The sequence below is a fragment of the Patagioenas fasciata genome, chromosome 20, assembly GCF_037038585.1.
Source record: "Patagioenas fasciata isolate bPatFas1 chromosome 20, bPatFas1.hap1, whole genome shotgun sequence".
In the NCBI taxonomy this organism is placed as follows: domain Eukaryota; kingdom Metazoa; phylum Chordata; class Aves; order Columbiformes; family Columbidae; genus Patagioenas; species Patagioenas fasciata.
In genome coordinates this window covers 11311780-11326895 of record NC_092539.1, presented here as the reverse complement: position 1 = coordinate 11326895, position 15116 = coordinate 11311780, and the positions used below count along the sequence as shown (strand labels likewise).

The 15116-nt window shown below is 52.1% G+C and overlaps 1 protein-coding gene across 3 annotated transcripts in view; it reads left to right on the top strand.

Moving 5' to 3' along the window:
- MAPKAP1 (MAPK associated protein 1) overlaps window positions 1-15116 on the top strand; it is a 76889-nt gene that overhangs the window by 48311 nt on the left and 13462 nt on the right. For 2 of the 3 annotated variants that reach the window (XM_065853935.2, XM_071817519.1), the window contains 2 exons: window positions 5154-5261; window positions 12940-13080. In XM_065853935.2, coding sequence (XP_065710007.1) covers window positions 5154-5261; window positions 12940-13080 — 249 coding nt within the window. The remainder of the gene's footprint in view (window positions 1-5153; window positions 5262-12939; window positions 13081-15116) is intronic. The other variant, XM_065853936.2, reaches the window with a different exon arrangement.

The window sequence follows — 15116 nt, the reverse complement described above, 5'->3', positions numbered from 1 at the left end:
CATATAAATGACTGTTTATTTCTACAAAAACCATCTGTATTTCTGCAGAGAGGAGCAGATAACTGTGTGTAAAATTCAGTCATGTCACAACAGTGCAAGTTAAGGGAAAACAGATTGGACTGAAAAAAAGTCTTGTGCTCGTGCGTAATGTTAAAAGTTTGTTTGCGCTGTTTAAATAGATTTATTTATTAACCAGTATTTGCATTTGTAATGACAAAATCTTTATTCCACTTCAGAGGTGTTGAGGGGCTTTGTGGATTTTTAAGGGATAAACAGATTTAAGATGTCCTCCCGGCGGCAGGCCTGGGGATGGAAACATTCTGGCCTTCCAGCTATTTCCTCTCAAACTGTTTACATATCTCCTCTTGTTTGATTGTCCTTGCCAAGCACACAAAGGAATCCTTGCCCTTCTGTCGTGTTGTGAGAAACAGCCCACAGAAGGAGCCCCGGGCCCTCTCTGGTCCCGGTTTCTGTGCAGGTGTTGATCCCTCTCCTGCTCCGCTGCTCCCGGTGCCTCCCCAGCAGTGCCCGGGAGCAGCTCCCGGGGGTCACGGTGCCGCCTTTGCCCCTTGGGGACGCGGTGCCTCCCTTGTCACCCCCTGGGGACGCGGTGCCTCCCTTGTCACCCCCTGGGGACGCGGTGCCTCCCTTGTCACCCCTTGGGGACGCGGTGCCTCCGTTGCCGCCCCCACTGAGCTATTGCAGTTCTTCGTTGCTGCCCGTGGAAGCCTGAACCCGGGACTCAGCGCGACTGATACCTTCTGACAGACCATTTGAAATGATAGAAATACATAAACCTCCTCTTTTTTATGACCTTGTAATAACTGCAACATATTTCCAGCAAATATTTTCTATAGCAATAATAAAAAAGTGATAACAAAAAAAAAGAATATAAATATAGTTTAAACTCAAAAGAAATCACACTTTCAAAACCTAGGGTTGGAGCACTGAAGCAATAAATCACGTATCCTTGTGAAAGGAGAAACTTGAAATAGGAAGGTACCACAGACATCCACATTAAATGTTTATCAACTGTTTTCTTTTGACTGCTTTCCTGTCTTATTTCTGGACGTGGTCAGAGCCCGGAACACAGCTCCTGTTCACTTGTGTTCTTTGCCGCCGGCCTGGCACCTCCTGCCGGGGCCGTTCATCGGTGCCTGCCGAGCTGTCCCCAAACGTCCGATGGCTGCTGTGTCGGGGGTCGCAGGCAGGTGGGCCGTGGGTGGCAGGTGACAGCGCTGTGAGGAGCAGACGCGGCCCTGGGGCGCGGGGAGGGCGGTGGGAGCTGCTGTGCCAGACGCAGTCACAGGATGTCCTGAGCTGGAAGGGACCCCCGGGGGTGAGCAGCTCCCGTACCTGCCCTCGCTGAACTTTGTGCGGTTGGTGATTGCCCAGCGCCCCCATTTCCCAGACCCCTCTGCCCTCAGCGGTGTCGGCAGCTCCCCCGGTCTGTGTCACCCTTGGGCTCGGTTGCATCCCTCAGGTGTCCCAGTTGCTTGGCGTGGGTGGTGGCCAGGGGAACCCTGCCCGTTGGAAGCCAGCGTATACCTGCAAATTGTAAAATTAAATTGTAGCAAAGAGCAGAATTAGTAGGTGACATATGGGCAGATGCAGTGGAGCGAGGGAGAAATCAGCAGGGCCGTTGCAGAGCGGGTTGTGGCTGGGGAGCGGGAGCAGCCCGTGAGCCGTCAGACCAGCTCAGCGAGGATGCTGGGTTATGGCACGCTTAGGCTTCCAAAAAGATTTGACAAAGGCTCATAAAGCAATTAAGCTGTCACAGGATGAGAAGGAGGATCCTCACATGGATTAATAATTGATTAAAAGACAGGAAACAAAGAATAGGAATAACGGCCCTCCGTTATTAGTAACTAGGTTACTGGTGGAGTTCCAGTGGAACTGGTGGAACCCGCATTGTTCCGTTAATGTGGGGCCTGGAAAAGGATGTGAATGCTGATGTGACAAAATGTGCTGTTGCTACAAAAGAAATAAGAATAGTGCAAATAAGAGCTGTCTGTGAAGCACTGCAGAGGTATCTCGCAATGCTGAGTGACAGGACAATAAAACCAGAGAGGGAATTCAGTGTCAATGAGTGCAAAATAATCTACGTGGTGAAAAGCAAGCGTGACTGTATGTATACAATGCTGGGCTCTAATTGCCTTCCATCAGTCAAGGGTCCTGCAGTGGTCCTGGGGAGGTGGGAGCACTGGAGCCCAGTGCTGGGGAGCGGAGACAAACATCGGAAATCAGGGAGGGAGGAGGGGACGAACCAGGAAGCACCACTGTCCCATCCACAAATCATGGCCTGCCCACATCTCATTTCATTTTTTATCTCAGGAAGGATAATACAGGAGTAAAAAGACACGGAAAGGGACGTGTGCAAAAATACATCAGACACATGAATGAGTAGGTGCTGGGGACAGGCGGTCTTTCCTAGTCCGGAGTGGACATGGCTGGGTACAGGAGGAGCCTGTGGGTGTGTTGATACTGGTCTTTGTGGTTTAGGTTTGACAACGCCACAAACATTAAATATTGTGGTAAGTCTTTCTGTAATCCTCGTTTTACCCTGTTAACCCGTTTGGAGATGATGGCGGGTGTTGTTTGGTGTTGTTTGGGGTTTCGTTTAAAAGCCTCCTTCTCTTTTTAAGTGTTTGTTTATTGTGCAGATTCAACCCCTGACCGGTGTATTCTTCATTGCTATTGAAAGTTAATGGGGGAAAAATTGCATTCCAAACATTTGAACCTGTAGTAGCCATGGCTGAACTTAGTTGATCTCTGGTGATCGGTTCAATTTAGTTACGATTTTTAGCCATTAGGCTGGGGCTGAATGATGGTGATTTGGTTGAGGCCAAATGTCTGTAGAAAATTGGCTGTTTGATAAGAGCCCTGTTATCAGAGGGGGATACTTTCTCATTTACATTTAGATGAGTATTGATTATTTATTTACTCAGAGAAGTGAGATTCGTTCCCAATCTTATCTCTCTCGTCTCTGCTTGTCAGCAGAAAGAGAGATAGAGCTCCTGACATCAGCCCGAGATAACAGCACTTTGTAGTGAAGATAAAAGTTGGAATGGGCCTTTTTCTAGTCTTGACTGAAAGGATAAGTTTTAAAAATTAGAACTGATGGGTCATGCTTTCAAAACCCCATTCTGAAGGCTTTTCAGCTTAAATGGCAACAGAATTGGTTTGTTGTTATGCGGATGGCCATTCGCCTTTTGTAACAGAGCTGCTTAATTTGATGATGGGCCGGGATTCTTCCTGGGGGCCTGGTGTGCCGGGCAGCGCTGCGGTGCCGGGTTCTGCGGTGCCGGGCTCTGCGGTGCCGGGTTCTGCGGTGCCGGGCTCTGCGGTGCCGGGTTCTGCGGTGCCGGGTTCTGCGGTGCCGGGCTCTGCGGTGCCGGGCTCTGCGGTGCCGGGTTCTGCGGTGCCGGGTTCTGCGGTGCCGGGCTCTGAGGTGCCGGGTTCTGCGGTGCCGGGCTCTGCGGTGCCGGGCTCTGCGGTGCCGGGTTCTGCGGTGCCGGGTTCTGTGGTGCCGGGTTCTGCGGTGCCGGGCTCTGTGGTGCCAGGATCTGCGGTGCCGGGTTCTGCGGTGCCGGGTTCTGCGGTGCCGGGTTCTGCGGTGCCGGGCTCTGCGGTGCTGGGTTCTGTGGTGCCGGGCTCTGCGGTGCTGGGTTCTGCGGTGCCGGGCTCTGCGGTGCCGGGTTCTGCGGTGCTGGGCTCTGTGGCTGCGCTCCCCTCCGCTGCACCGGGAATACCGGGCTCCATCTCATGGGGAAGTAGCGCCCGTTTGGGAGCAGAACGTGCTCGGGTGCGTGGTGAGCGCTTCACATGGCTTCTGGGGAGACAAAATGAGAAGCCATAATTGAAATTCTGCTGTAGTAAATTTAAAATTAATTGGCTAACAAATTCCATTTCTTAGGCATGTCATCTGAGGCTAAAATACTTAATTTTTTTATATGTTTTAAATATTTCATCATATACTCCCATAATTCAAAGTCAGGAAACGTTCAGAAATATTTGAAGTACTGATAAAGAGGGAAGAATAGATTTCATTATTTCAGTTCTAGTTATTTCGTTACATTAAGACCTGGTTAAAGGTGCTTTGCATCACTTTAATGTTTTCGGATCTCTGTTTAGCATTATTTTACCAGCTTATCCCGAAATACATGGCTGAGAACGTGCGGTGAGCAGGAGCGGATCCCCCGCGCTGCCGGGCTCAGCGCGGCCGCACCAGCGCCTGCCTTGGAAGGGACTTTTCCTCTGCCCAGGGTGCTCACCCAAGCCCCTCTCACCCAAGCCCCGCTCACCCAAGCCCCGCTCACCCAAGCCGGGTCCTCTCACCCCATCGGCTCCTCTGGACCTGCCTTACAGGGCTGTCACCTGGAGCTGCGTTAGCGTGTGCCCGTTTGTTCCAGTTAAGGCAAATAGGTTAAGGATCCATTCAGCTGAAAGATTTATTTTTTTTTAAGTGGCCTAATTTTTGTAGAAACATTTTTTTAATCCATTTTTGTTTACTGGAAAACAGTTTTTCAAGTAATGTCTTTCCTTTGGTGATTTGGTTTGCGAAGGAGGTTGGGACCTGGGTCTTGAAGATCCACAGTTAAATGTGGCTGATATGAAAATCAGTCATTTGAAGCAACAGCGTCTGCGCTTGCTGCTGTTTGGAGCAGTTCAACGTGAGTAGTGTGCGGTTCTCTGGGAAAGATAAAATCCACGGAGAGACAGAAGCCGTCACCCCCCGCTCGGCGCAGCCGCTGGGGAGCGGCCCTGGCAGGGCGCGGGCGCCGGGCTGGCGTGGCGGAGCGCGGCTGCGTGGCGAAGTGCAGCTCGCCAAAGGGCAGCCTCCCCCAGGCACAGCGCGGGCTGAGCAGCTCTTTGCACAGGGGGCAGTGCCCTGTGGTGCAGCGCGGGCAGGGGCCGCGGGCAGGCTGCTCCGGGGCAGGAATGAAGCGCCACGTTGGGCAGGAGTTTGCCGGGGGTGAGTGCGCACCGTCCCGGCCCTGCCTGTGACAGGGCCCCTCCTCCTAGCAAAGAGCCTGGAAACGCGAACATCACCTGCCTTACCTGTAGGTGCGAGTAACCTCGTGTTAGTTGAACGTGATAAGCCATCGCTTTGTTAGAAAACAGATGATTTTACAAGTTACTTTATGTTTCAGGTCCTCAGTATCGGCTGGAGAAGCAGAATGAACCTAATGTCCCAGTAGATTTAGACTGTACCTTGGAGAGCCAGAGCACTTTGGAATTCTGCCTGGTCCGGGAGAACAGTATGTTTCCCCTTTTCACTTTTGCTCTTGTAAACTGCTTAAACTCACTAAGTTCTGTATTTTGGAATATGAGCTGTGCTGTCTGGGCGAGTAACTTCTGAGGAGCCTCTTTCCCGAGGCTCTTCTCAGCTGGGCCAGAACGGTATTCCAGGGGGAAATGATGCATTTCAAACCTTCTAGTGAATAGTCTGCATCCTGTTTATCGCTTCATGATTAATCTTTATCTGTTAAACTCTGCTCTGTAAAGTTATGACCAACACTGAAATACATGGAAGTATGAAACTTGTTCTGTTGCAGGCGTTTCTTAGTGAACGCAGCGAGTGGCCTGCAGTGCGTTCTGCCGCGTCGGTGCGGCTCTTGGAGGCACTGATTCTTCTAGTAGAATTTAAGGAAATTAACCATGCACATAGAACTAGAGCAGTATGATGATTTTTAAAGTGCTAGACAAATAATCTCTCTAGCTATGCTCAAATATTTTTATTATGTTACTATTTCATGGTCCTAATCATATTTCCTGATTTATTTCTTTACAAGGAATTATCTGAAACTTTTAAAAAAGGGCATTTAACGTTGATTTGTGTTTGTCCTCCATTGCGTTTTGGTCTGCCCTTCGTTCCTTCCAACAGTCATGCTCTCAGTCTGGGGTTTTTTTCATTCCGTTTCAGTTCAGCTGTTAAAACGCTGCTGTCCTGATGAGGAAACCAGCAGCGCTCGTGCTCCCAGCCAAGATGTCAGAACATTTGCTGCAAGCAGTCACACAAGGGCCTGTTTCAAGCAGCAGCAGAAGGGTTTTTTTCCTTCTTTACAGAGATTAGACCTTTCCATTTATGCTTTTTGGCTATAGCATTTCATATTTTACCCCGGGATGACAGCAGCGCGTCCCGCAGCGCCTCCCGGCCCACGGCTGTGCCGCGGTGCGGAGCGGGGGCGCCGCCGCGGTCACACTGGCCAAGCCTGCCCTGCTCCGGGGGGCGGCACTTGCGCCAAATAGTTTTGGTGCTACTGGTTCGTTTCTTCATGAAACGGTTCTAAGAAAGGGTAGGAAGGAGTGTGCATGAGGAGCCGGGCGCTGTGCGTGAGGAAATGGAGCGATCGTAACCTCGCTAATCAAGTTGCGCTCTTCCACAAGCCAGAATTCTCCGACGTCTGCATCCTGGCTATTATTTTTGTATCGATTTTTAATCTATGAAAAGATGCATACTAGTCATACTTCCATAGGTTTTGCACATTTTGATTAAAAATAACATTTATTTTATCCAGGCTCTGTAATTAACTTAAGTTGTATATACTGCATCTTTAACATACTTTCCCCATCTGTGAGGGATGCCGTGGTCGTTGCTCTATCTGCTGACACCCGTAGCTCCCTCGAGTGACGGGGTTCAGGTTGCACCATTGCTTTAAATCCGTTATAGGTTTGTAGGTGGTTTAGCAGGAGGCGTTTGCTCTGGGAGACCCTCAGGCCTTGTCTCAGGAGAGGTGTCAGTGGTAATGCTGGGGAACGCCTGAGGTCCCGGTGCAGCCGCTGCTGCGCATCCCTCCCGCTGGGGACACCGGTCCCGCCGCAGCAGACCCTGTGGGAGCCGCAGGGCAGGTCCCTCCAGAGCCCCTGGGTTCCTGAGCTCCCCGGGCCCTCAGCAAACAAACGCACGGTGCCAGCTCAAGCGGGGCCTGGGCCCGCGGCAGGACGCTCCTCTCCCGCTGACGGGACCGGGGCCAGACCCGTCCTGCCGCGCTGCGTGTCACGAGGGCTGTGTTTGGCCCTTCATGGTCCCCGTGTTCGTCAGCCGCAGCCTGGAACGTGGAGCAGCAAAGGCCGAGCAGACACGGTGACTCTGGAGTTGAGGAGCAGGAGCGAGTCACCGCTGGGCTTGGTCAAGGCTGGCAGTAACCCAGGCAAACTGATGCTCGCGTGGGTGCTGCCTCCGTTCTGCCGCGCTGGCACTGTTCTCTCAGTGGATGCCCAGCTCAAATGAGCAATGCAGGAGAAATGTTCTGCTTATAGTTTCTCCCCCAAAATGTGGGTGAATTTCAAGTAGTTTCCCGCAGTCCCTGCCCGGGGTAGGTGTGGAACACCTGCAGTTAACGGCGCACGCGGTGTCCGAGGACAGGGCAGTGTGCAAGGTCAGTCATCGCTCACGCGTTGCACATGGCCCGGTTCCCCAGGACACACTAAGAAATTGGCTTTTGGAGTGCTTAAGCAGCTGTCTTGGCGTGGCATTGGAATAGAAACATTGACAGCTTCGCACTATTAGTAAAATAATAGCTTGAAAATCCTAACATCAAAATGAAATATTCATTGTGTGCGTTTTGTTTTTGTTTGAAATACTTTCGGCTCAGATATGGCAGTCAGGAAAAGACTCTGTTATAACATCTATTATTTGGAAATGTGCTCTTCATAGTCTCATATTCATTTATAAATATATATATGTATGATGCCAAACATCTGCTGGTAAAAGAGCTGCCAGTTTCCTTTGGGCAAATAGAAAGTTTATATTTCAGGGTATTAAATGAAACAGAAAACTTTCCATTGCTAAGAAATATGCGTGGAGAAGTCCCCTATCTAAGCCAAGGTTTGCTAATGGCATTCGGACTAATAAACTGTTTCCAGTATGCAGAACTTTTAACTCGCACAGAGATTTATCGTTCAACTGAAAGCCTGCACTTTGTAATGTGAAATGCTTTTATCTGCAGTAGCAAACTGTTCATGGCTAATTTAGTTTTATTCTTACCATCTTACTTCTGGAAAGTTCCTCTTTCTCATTTTATCATTAGATAGTAATTAGTATTCAAGGGAAATTGGTCTTAATATATTAAAATTGGTTTAGTGCCTTTAGACCTGTACCAAAGCCAGTGTCTTATTGGAAAATGTAATTGGGGACTCTGTGTATGTAATTAATTGTATTACAATTAAGAACTTTCATTAAGCAATATACCAGTACATTAAAGTGATAAGGGACATTTTTGCAATGCCGTTAACTTTATATTTTGTTGTTTTATCGAGGAAATACACGTTCACTTGCTCTTGAATAGGCTGCATACGGCATTCAGTGTTCTGATATTACTGACGTGTCATCTTGATACATCCTCTGGTTCTCACAGGCCCCTTTTGGACAAGCTCCTTGGTTTAGCGTTTACCTTATTTCCAGGCTCGTATTTCCAGCGCCTGTTGTTTCGTTACTGTTTGTCAGAATTTTCTATGTTGAGATGGACTGAGTTACAAATATAACTCTGCATTTCACACTAGTTCAAGTACTTGAACAAAAACACCATCTCCATACTGAACCTGGTTTAAAAAACACAAAACCAAGCAAAAAACCCCAACAACAGAGTAAAGATCTTCAACTGCTGTTTCCAGACTGGGACACCTGTCAAATCCAGGGACCACAGCTCGCGGCAGGGCTGGCCGGTGGCACAGCACCGGGCTCCACCGCGCGCGGGGAGAGCAGACGTGTGGCACCCCGGTGCCACTGGTGCTTCTTAGTCCGCTTCTGTGGGCAGAAAACACTTCCCCTTGTTGGTTTGGGTTGGTTTTTTGAAGTAGGGGCTGATGTTTGGTGGGTTCAGCTGCACAGGCTGAGCAGAGGCGAGAGCAGCACCGCTGGGTCCCTGTGCTGAGAAGGAGGTGGGCGAGCTGAGCAGGAGATGGGCGAGCTGAGCAGGAGATGGGCGAGCTGGGCAGGAGATGGGCGAGCTGGGCAGGAGATGGGCGAGCTGGGCAGGAGGTGTGTGAGCTGAGCAGGAGATGGGCGAGCTGAGTGGGAGGTGGACGAGCTGAGCGGGAGGTGGACGAGCTGAGCGGGAGGTGGGCGAGCTGAGCGGGAGGTGGGCGAGCTGAGCGGGAGGTGGGCGAGCTGAGCAGGAGGTGGGTGAGCTGAGCAGGAGGTGGGCGAGCTGAGCGGGAGGTGGGTGGACGAGCTGAGCAGGAGGTGGGCGAGCTGAGCAGGAGGTGGGCGAGCTGAGCAGGAGGTGGGCGAGCTGAGCAGGAGGTGGGCGAGCTGAGCAGGAGGTGGGCGAGCTGAGCAGGAGGTGGGCGAGCTGAGCAGGAGGTGGGTGAGCTGAGCAGGAGGTGGGCGAGCTGAGCAGGAGGTGGGCGAGCTGAGCGGCAGCCGGCTGGAGGAGAACGTGTGGCTGCCGGGGCGCATGTGCCCGGGCAGAGCTGTGATCACTGCTGGGTACGGGCGGCTGTGCTGAACAGAGCTGGGGGAGCGCAGGCAGGTCCCGGTGTCCCTGGTGTCCCCGGTGTCCCCGCGCGGTGCCGCGGCCACAGCTCTTTTCCTGCTCCCTCCGTGGGTTTCCCACCCCACTGCTCCAGGAGCTGTCCCTGTGCTGGCCCAGGGCGGCGCCTCCCTCCAAGCTGTGCTTTGCGCTTCATGCAGCTTCTCATCCTGTACCTCGTTTATCCCACACCTCGTTTCACCTTTTCTCACGTTTTCTTTCACAAAGTAATCTTAGTTAGGCAGACTGTAAGGAAACGGCAGAGGTCTTTGGAACTGAGCCTGCGTGTGTTGCGGAAGGAATCTGTCCCCCCACACCCCGAGCGCTCTCGGTGCCGACACAGCCGGGTTGGCTCTTGGGCTGAATAATAGACCTGGAGCATCCACTTTACTTGATTGTCTTCCCAAGCAGAAGCTTTTACGTTCAAAAGCCACACTGTGATCTCCATTACAAATACCCTGACAGGCCTGTAAATATTTGACAGGTTTATTCACAGCTGCTTGCATGTGGAAAATATTTTTCTGCTTTCCCCCGTCAGCTGGCGGGGCTGGCGGCAGCCGGGGTGCCACAGCCGTCCTCGGTGCCACCGCCGTCCGCGCCGAGCCGCGGGGTCACCGCAGTGTGCCAGCTTCTGCAGTCAGGTTTTCCCCTGCAGGGCATTTCTCCTGTTGTTACTGATATTGCTGCCATTATCCCGGGCACCCGCAGGGGTCCGCGTGTCTTGCCATCTTTAGACAGATGATCTGTTTGGATGGTGAGGTTCCTGGCTGCTCTCCCAAGAGCAGCAACTGTAGAAATTCTGTAAACCTGAATCCATTCACAAAGCTCCATAAAACAAAGTCGGCGGAGGTGCCGACACGCGGGGCATTTGAAAGGCTTCCAGAGCAGAGTCCTGCTGCTTGGCTGCTCCGGCGGTTCAGGTGCTGACAAGGTGCTCGTGTTTTTGGCTATAGTGACAGTTTTTCCCCTGGATATGATCAGGCAGGCTGCTGATTTTCTTCCTAATACTTTTAATTTGGGTATGTGAAATCTGGGAAGACTCAGCATCATTAGAGCGACTCGTAGTGCCCACTCGGGACAGTGGGGAGCACAGGGCCAGTGGCACCCGCTGAGCGTCCTGCGGGTCTGAGTCTGGTGGAGATTTGAGAGCGTTTTGCAGGAGGTGCGAGGACAAGTTCAGGTGTTGCCATCCTTTGTGTCATTTCTGGATTCCTTATGGCTGCCGATGCAGTTTGTCTGCTGGAGTAGCACTGTGTTAAGCCCCCGCTGTACAGAGTTGTCCCCTAGCGTGGGGGAGTCTTGTCACCCGCCCTTGGGACGCGGCCGCGCGCTGGGAGCTGCCTGCTCTGAATCCTGAGCGGGGCTTCGTTTGGGGCAGCACTAACGAGCTCCCTGTGGATGGGGGCGTGTGGGGCTCGGGGTTCCCTCCCAGCCGCCTGCTCTCCACACTGTGCTCTGTCCCTGCTCTGTCCCCAGCCCCGGCTCCCCATGGGCATGAGCACACCTGGGGCAACTGCCCGCCAGGTCCCACTGGTCCCTGGGGGTGAGGAGGGTCCTGGTTCGTGGGGCTGGACGGACACATCGCTGGTCCCTGGGGGTGAGGAGGGTCCCGGTTCGCCGGGCTGGACGGACACATCGCTGGTCCCTGGGGGTGAGGAGGGTCCCGGGTCCTGGGTCCCGGTCCCCAGCCGGGCAGCGGTGCCACTGCCATCCCCCTGCTCGGCTGCCCGGCACCGCCGTGCCACAGTGCTGCGCGGTGCTTTTAAGAGCACCAAAAAGTTTGACATATCTCAGTGTATCTTTGAAGTACTGCAGCATGAGGGTTTGACATGATACATTATGATAATCCATAGTATAGAGACATTAACACAGGGGTCTTTGACAAAATACATTGTAATGTCTCTGAAGGAGCCATTACAATTTATCTTGTCATTCTGGAGCGTAGAGTGGCTGCAATGTTAAGATGGCTCTGCATAAATTCACGTGTAGACTGTTTCATTTGATTTTTGGAATTCTTTTAAGTCAAATGGCACAGCCTCATTTGTAATTAACCCTTCGCTGTCCCCCTTCCCCCTGCAAAGGTCCCCGGTTGTGTGTCGGGAGCTGTGGCATCCCCTCGACCCTGGGGCAGGATGCAGAGCTGACGTGACTGACGTCTGTGGAATGGGAATATCCCGCTTTGCACTCTCAGCGTGCATTTTGACCCATTTAACAGCAAATGCCAGTCCAGCTTTGATGCAGACGTGACAGACGCTTGTCATCGGCTGCGGCGTTTCTTACGGAATGAACAGACAGCAAAGGGGACGCTTTCAGGCAGCCAGGAGGCCGCTCCGTGCTCGGGGGGTTTCTTCCCCCTCTCTCAGGTTTGTCCGCCCCCCAGCACGTCCCGCGCCGAGCAAGCAGCGGGTGCTTGTGCAGCCGAATTCCCCTGCGGAGAGGGAGCTACTGCTCCAGCACAGCGCTCTGGGGCCGGCCCGGGGTTCTCCTGCCCTGGAAAACCCTCCCGTGGCGTGGGCCCGAACACGGAGCTGCCGTGGGCGCCCGCAGGCCGAGGTGCCGGGACCCTGCGCCCCGGCGGGACGCTCGGCGAGGGCAGCGTTGGTGCTGAGGCTGCTCCAGTCTCAAACAAAATGAATGCGGAAAATCTGACAAGTTCTGAGCCTGCTTTGCTGGATCTTTAAGACCTGTACTAAAATTCCATCATCTCATCTTCCCATTATTAAAATTTCAGCAAAATATAAAGTTTTCATTAATCTCCCGCAGCAAATTTAGTGCTCCGAACTGGCAGTTGGTTCAGCTTTTAGGACTACATTAGCTGGGAAATTAAACAAAACGTGTCAGTCCTCAGTATCTTCTGTAAGAAGCTAAATCAGTTTTCAAACATATTTATACCACTTTATCTAACAGCATCCGAACGATCATGTAGAGCTGAGATGCTTTATTAGCAGCTGGCGTAGAAATTACTCTGCACAAAATTATATATCGCATTATAGTAATGTTTAAATTGGTGTTAATCCAACGTCATAAAATGTAAAAAATCTTAAAAGTGCGTTATATTTTTTCAGTAATTGGCATTTTGGCTTAATGAGATGTTACCTTTTATAAAGCCAGTACCTGCAGCAGTAATGAGAATACTAATCAGTAAATAAAGCGCAGCCCCATTAGCGGGCGCCGCGGGTGCCACCGCGATGGCCAGCGCCACGTCCCCCGGGCCGCCCAGCGCCGGAGCCGCCGCGGGCTCCCTGCTCATGGTGCGGGACACGGACCTTGTCCTGCTGTCCTCAGTGAGTCTGTGATTCCGGCTTTGGGGGGAGGGTGAGAATTCCCCCCCGGGGACAGGGACTTGGGCATTTTGCTGTTTGCTGAAGAGCCCTGGCAGCTGCAGGCGTCACAGCGTACTCAGCGCTGCCTGAATCGTACGCGGGATTTAAACCTCTCGTTCATTACTTGTGGTTGTTTTCAGGTTCGAGAGGAGAAGAGGTCTCGGAGGAGGACCCGCAGATCGACATCGCCACGGTCCAGGACATGCTCAGCAGCCACCATTACAAGTCCTTCAAAGTCAGCATGATCCATCGGCTTCGATTCACCACTGATGTTCAGTTAGGTAAATCAATCCCTGCCGTACTGGGGCGGATGGGCGGTTCGGACCTCTGCCCGGCTCTCGTGGCTGCCCGGCCGCCTGGGGCGTTTTCCAGGCAGCCGTTACCGCGCTGTCTGCTCTGTCGTGGAGCACATCGCTCCAAAGCGTGCCAGCATTTCAGCGGTTAAAAAACTGCCGTCAGCTGAAGATACTTCAGTATTTTTATTATCCATGATCAGCTAGCACGTTTCTTCTGAAATAAGGCCATTATTTAATGACCCCCTCTCTCTTTTTTAATGTAGATTTCCGAACAGAAAGCTTCTTGCCAACTGTGTGGTTGTTTCTAAAGGACACAATGCAAAATTAGGAACGATGAGGTTTTTCCTTTTCTGAGACTGAAAGATTTTAACGAGCAAGAGGAAATCTGAGCTGGAACAAAACAGGACTGGTATTCTCCAAGAGGTTTTCTGTTGCCCTTATTAGCTTTCTGAATGCTTTTGAGAACCCGAAGGCCAAGGGATGACAGAATCTTGAATTATAAAAGCCTTATTACTGTTCTAAAATGATTGAATGGCTTTTTATCTTTGTGTTTAAATTGTGAAAATTTGATTAATGATACGTTGGTAGGTGACCTGTGACATTCCCGCAAATACCTTCCATAAAGAAATGATTCAGCAGTAAAATATTAAGTGCCGTTATGTTTACAAAATACATTTATTCTGTAGAATTCAGTGGAATTGTAGAACTGACACTGGAGCGGTTTCTGTGTCGCTGCAGTCTCTTCGCTCCTCCGCCCGTGAGCACGTACGGAAGTTCCGTCTCTCAGTTTTCCAGCCAAGCGTTCCTGGTTTATCCGGGGCTGTTGGGGAGGGACGGGGGTGCTGGTGCTGAGCGGGCGGCGCTGGGCCCGCATTCTGCTCCGGACCAGCCGTGGGTGCGATGGCTCCGGCCGGCGGAGCTGGGCTCGCCGCGTCTGGAAAGCGTCAGGAACGAGAGCTGGAAAAGGTCGTGGCAGATGGGGAAAGATAAATGGTTAAGGAAGAGCAGCTGTTAAATGAAACAAATGGCTTAGCTGGTGTGCAGCGGGCTGACCCTGTCCAGCGCGTAAGGACCAGAACGTTTCCCTTTTATAACAATCGTGAACTTGTATAATTTTGATGGCAGTGCACTGACAACGCGGTGTTTGTAATGTAATTACTTCTTAAAAATCAAAGAAAACCCCAGTGAGATATTCAGAGTTTGGCCAAATGTACAGCGCCAGAACCTCTCAGTAAGTCAAAAGTAATGTATGGCGCTGGGCCTTCTCTGGAAATTTTTATTAAAAGAGCAATGCTGGTAAAATAAGCACGGAGGTGCTGTTTGGATCAGGGCTGCCGAGCGCCAGCGTGCATCTCCTGCGAGTGCCAGGCTGCTCCACAGCCTGGGATGTAAAACCCGTGTCTCATTTTTGTGAAGTCTCATCAGTAACTGTGGTTTGGGAGCTATTCCGGGTCCATTTAATGATGGCAAAGGCTTTTCTCTGTAACATGTTTATGTCATCAGTTTTGTTTCTGCCATAGCAGTGCCGGTTTTTCTAGAGGATGCCGAGGAGCCAGAACGGTCCCGCGGCCCCTTGTGCACAGTGTGGAGGTGGCGGGAGCAGGAGCACAGCTCGGGGGCCACGCTGGACACATCGGGTGTTTTGGGGCAAGTCCCAGTCCCTGGCGGCACCTGGGAGCGCGTTTCCATGGCCTGGACCCCCACACTGGTGCAGAAACCCCTGTGCAGCCCCTCGGCACTCCCGGTTTGCTCCTGCACTCCCGGTTTGCTCCCACACTCCCGGTTTGCTCCCGCGCTCCCGGTTTGCTCCTGCACTCCCGGTTTGCTCCCGCACTCCCGGTTTGCTCCCACACTCCCAGTTTGCTCCCGCACTGCCGGTGTGCTCCCGCACTCCTGGTTTACTCCCGGTTTGCTCCCACACAGCCTGTCCACACTCGCGGTTTGCTCCCGGTTTGCCCCGGCACTGCAGGACGCACACCCATGTTGGGTTTGAATCGGTGCCGTGCTGGGCTCCATCTCAG